This window comes from Equus asinus, unplaced genomic scaffold (genome assembly GCF_041296235.1).
Source record: "Equus asinus isolate D_3611 breed Donkey unplaced genomic scaffold, EquAss-T2T_v2 contig_193, whole genome shotgun sequence".
NCBI lineage: Eukaryota > Metazoa > Chordata > Mammalia > Perissodactyla > Equidae > Equus > Equus asinus.
In genome coordinates, this window is record NW_027224842.1 from 2,371,377 (window position 1) to 2,373,475 (window position 2,099).

General features: G+C 53.4%; 1 protein-coding gene across 2 annotated transcripts; it reads left to right on the forward strand.

Moving 5' to 3' along the window:
* The first annotated feature begins 487 nt into the window (after positions 1-487).
* Positions 488-1,879, forward strand: LOC139043197 (uncharacterized). Of its 2 annotated transcripts, none has more exons than XM_070503483.1 (2): positions 488-1,224; positions 1,576-1,879. In XM_070503483.1, exon 1 carries the CDS (start codon positions 527-529, stop codon positions 1,193-1,195), a length of 669 nt encoding a protein of 222 aa, XP_070359584.1. In that variant the 5' UTR covers positions 488-526; the 3' UTR covers positions 1,196-1,224; positions 1,576-1,879. The 2 variants fall into 2 exon arrangements, with proteins under 2 accessions (XP_070359584.1, XP_070359585.1); XM_070503484.1 differs by having other exon boundaries at positions 1,688-1,879.
* The last annotated feature ends 220 nt before the right edge of the window (positions 1,880-2,099 follow it).

Sequence of the window (2,099 nt, forward strand, 5' to 3'; positions counted from 1 at the left end):
CGCACTTGATTGCTAAGAGGTGGCCTGCCAGGCACAGCTTCCCTTGCAATAAATCTTACTTCCCATCAACCCACGTTAACCAGCTTCCCATCCCTCGTGGAAGAAATAAATAGGCTCTAATTACTTTTGCTCGAAATTTGCCCAGAAAGTGGAGAAACGTTTGAGGTCTGCCTTCCCACCCACTAAAGCCAGACTTCACAAAAAGCAACGCACACGAGTCCTCCAGGAGGAAAACCCTGCGTTAGTATCCCCCGCCTCGAGGTAGACCCAAGGATATCAGCGCACAGAAAGAACGGAAATGCCAGGCAAGCCCTCCCACTCACCCCCAAAAAACGGACTGACCCCAGGGGCTGCCGAAAAAAACATTCCGCAAGGCCGGGGTACTTCCCGTCTCCAGCAGCCGAAACGCCACTGAGCTGTCCCAGGATCTCGCATCCTCCCGCCCGCTAGCCCGCCCCTCCCCCGCTTCCCACCCCCCACCCCCACCGCTGCCCCACGCAGTTTCCAGGCCCCAAGATTAGGAGGAATGACCGGGATACCAACACCCGCCTCCGGCTTGGGAGTCTCAATCCCACCAGCTCCGGAGAAGCAACAGAGGAGGGCGGCTGAGCCGCGGCGGCCCAGGAGGCTGGAGGGAGCGCCCCCCACGCCACCCCCACCCCGGCCTGAGTCGAGCGCCGAAGCCTTCTCCCCAAAGGGAAAAGGATGCCTCTCGCCGCCAAGCAACGCGCCAGCCTCAGCCCTCACGCCAGCGCTTCCCGACGCAGAGGGCGCGGAGGCCCAGCCGCCGGGACCCGGGAGACAGGCTTGTTTTACCTCAGGGGTTCAGCAGTCACGGTTTCGCTTCAATGCCTACTTGGCTTCAGCGAGCGGAGGGCACCACTCTGCGCTCCCGGCGCCCGGTTACCACAGAAATGCACCGGCCTCGTCGTCGTCGTCACCGCAGCTGCTGCTGGATCCTCCCCACAGCTCGAAGGCCGCTGCCGCCGCCACCGCCGCAGGAGCCGCGGAAACAAAGCGCCGCCGTCGCCGCCGCCGTTCTGTGGGGCCGAGGCTCAGGCAGGAGAGGTGGCGCGGCCTCCCTCTGCCGCGTCCCGTCGTCCACCGGCTCCCTCCGCCGCGGCGCAGGCGCTTATTGGCCGCGAAGACACACCTTCGTTGGGGGCCTGTTGCTAAGGCGGTCTACGTCGTTTGATCCCGTCTACCTTGTCGTGGGGGGTCCAGGTCAGTCCCATTGACCTGAAAGTGCTAGTGTCGTATTTTGACTTTATTCGGAAAGTGCTTTTTGACCCGTCTTCTTTTCTTGCACTTATTGACAAAACAATATTTTACTATAGAATAACACTATATATGAATACTATAATATTAGTATATCACTATACTAAGCCTTTATCTGGGTTATCTCATGTAATCCTTATGCCCTTTGAGGCAGATAAACACTTGTTAGCTACATTTTCCAGATGAGGAAACCAAGACACAAAGTCCCACGGTCATGGAACTGAAATTCAGATCAGACACTGCCCTCTTAATCACTACTCTATATGGCCATATTGTATATTTTTTCTTATATTCCAGGTTATCGAGTTCTTTGCTTTCCTAGATGTTTTATATATAATAGTCAGCATGCCACAATGCTTAAAAACATAAACCCGCGGCCGAGTGGTTAAGTTCCCGCGCTCCACTGCAGGTGGCCCAGTGTTTCGTCGGTTGGAGTCCTGAGCGCGGACATGGCATGCTCATCAAACCACGCTGAGGCGGTGTCCCACATGCCACAACTGGAAGGACCCACAACGAAGAATATAATACAAATATGTACCAGGGTCTTTGGGGAGAAAAAGGAAAAAGAAAATCTTTAAAAAAAAAAAAATAAACATAGTCACAGACATACCTCGTGTTATTGCGCTTCACTTTATTGCTCTTCTCACACATTGCACTTTTTACAAATTGAAGGTCTGTGGCCTTGAGCAAGTCTGTTGGTGCCATTTTTCCAAGAGCATTTGCTTACTTCATGTCTGTGCACCACATTTTGGAAATTCTCGCAAAATTTCAAATGTTTTCATTATTACTATATTTGTTATCATGATCTGTGATCAGTGGTC

Excerpts from the sequence above, each read along its gene's own strand:
- LOC139043197 (XM_070503483.1), top strand. The coding sequence starts at position 527 with ATGACCGGGATACCAACACCCGCCTCCGGCTTGGGAGTCTCAATCCCA.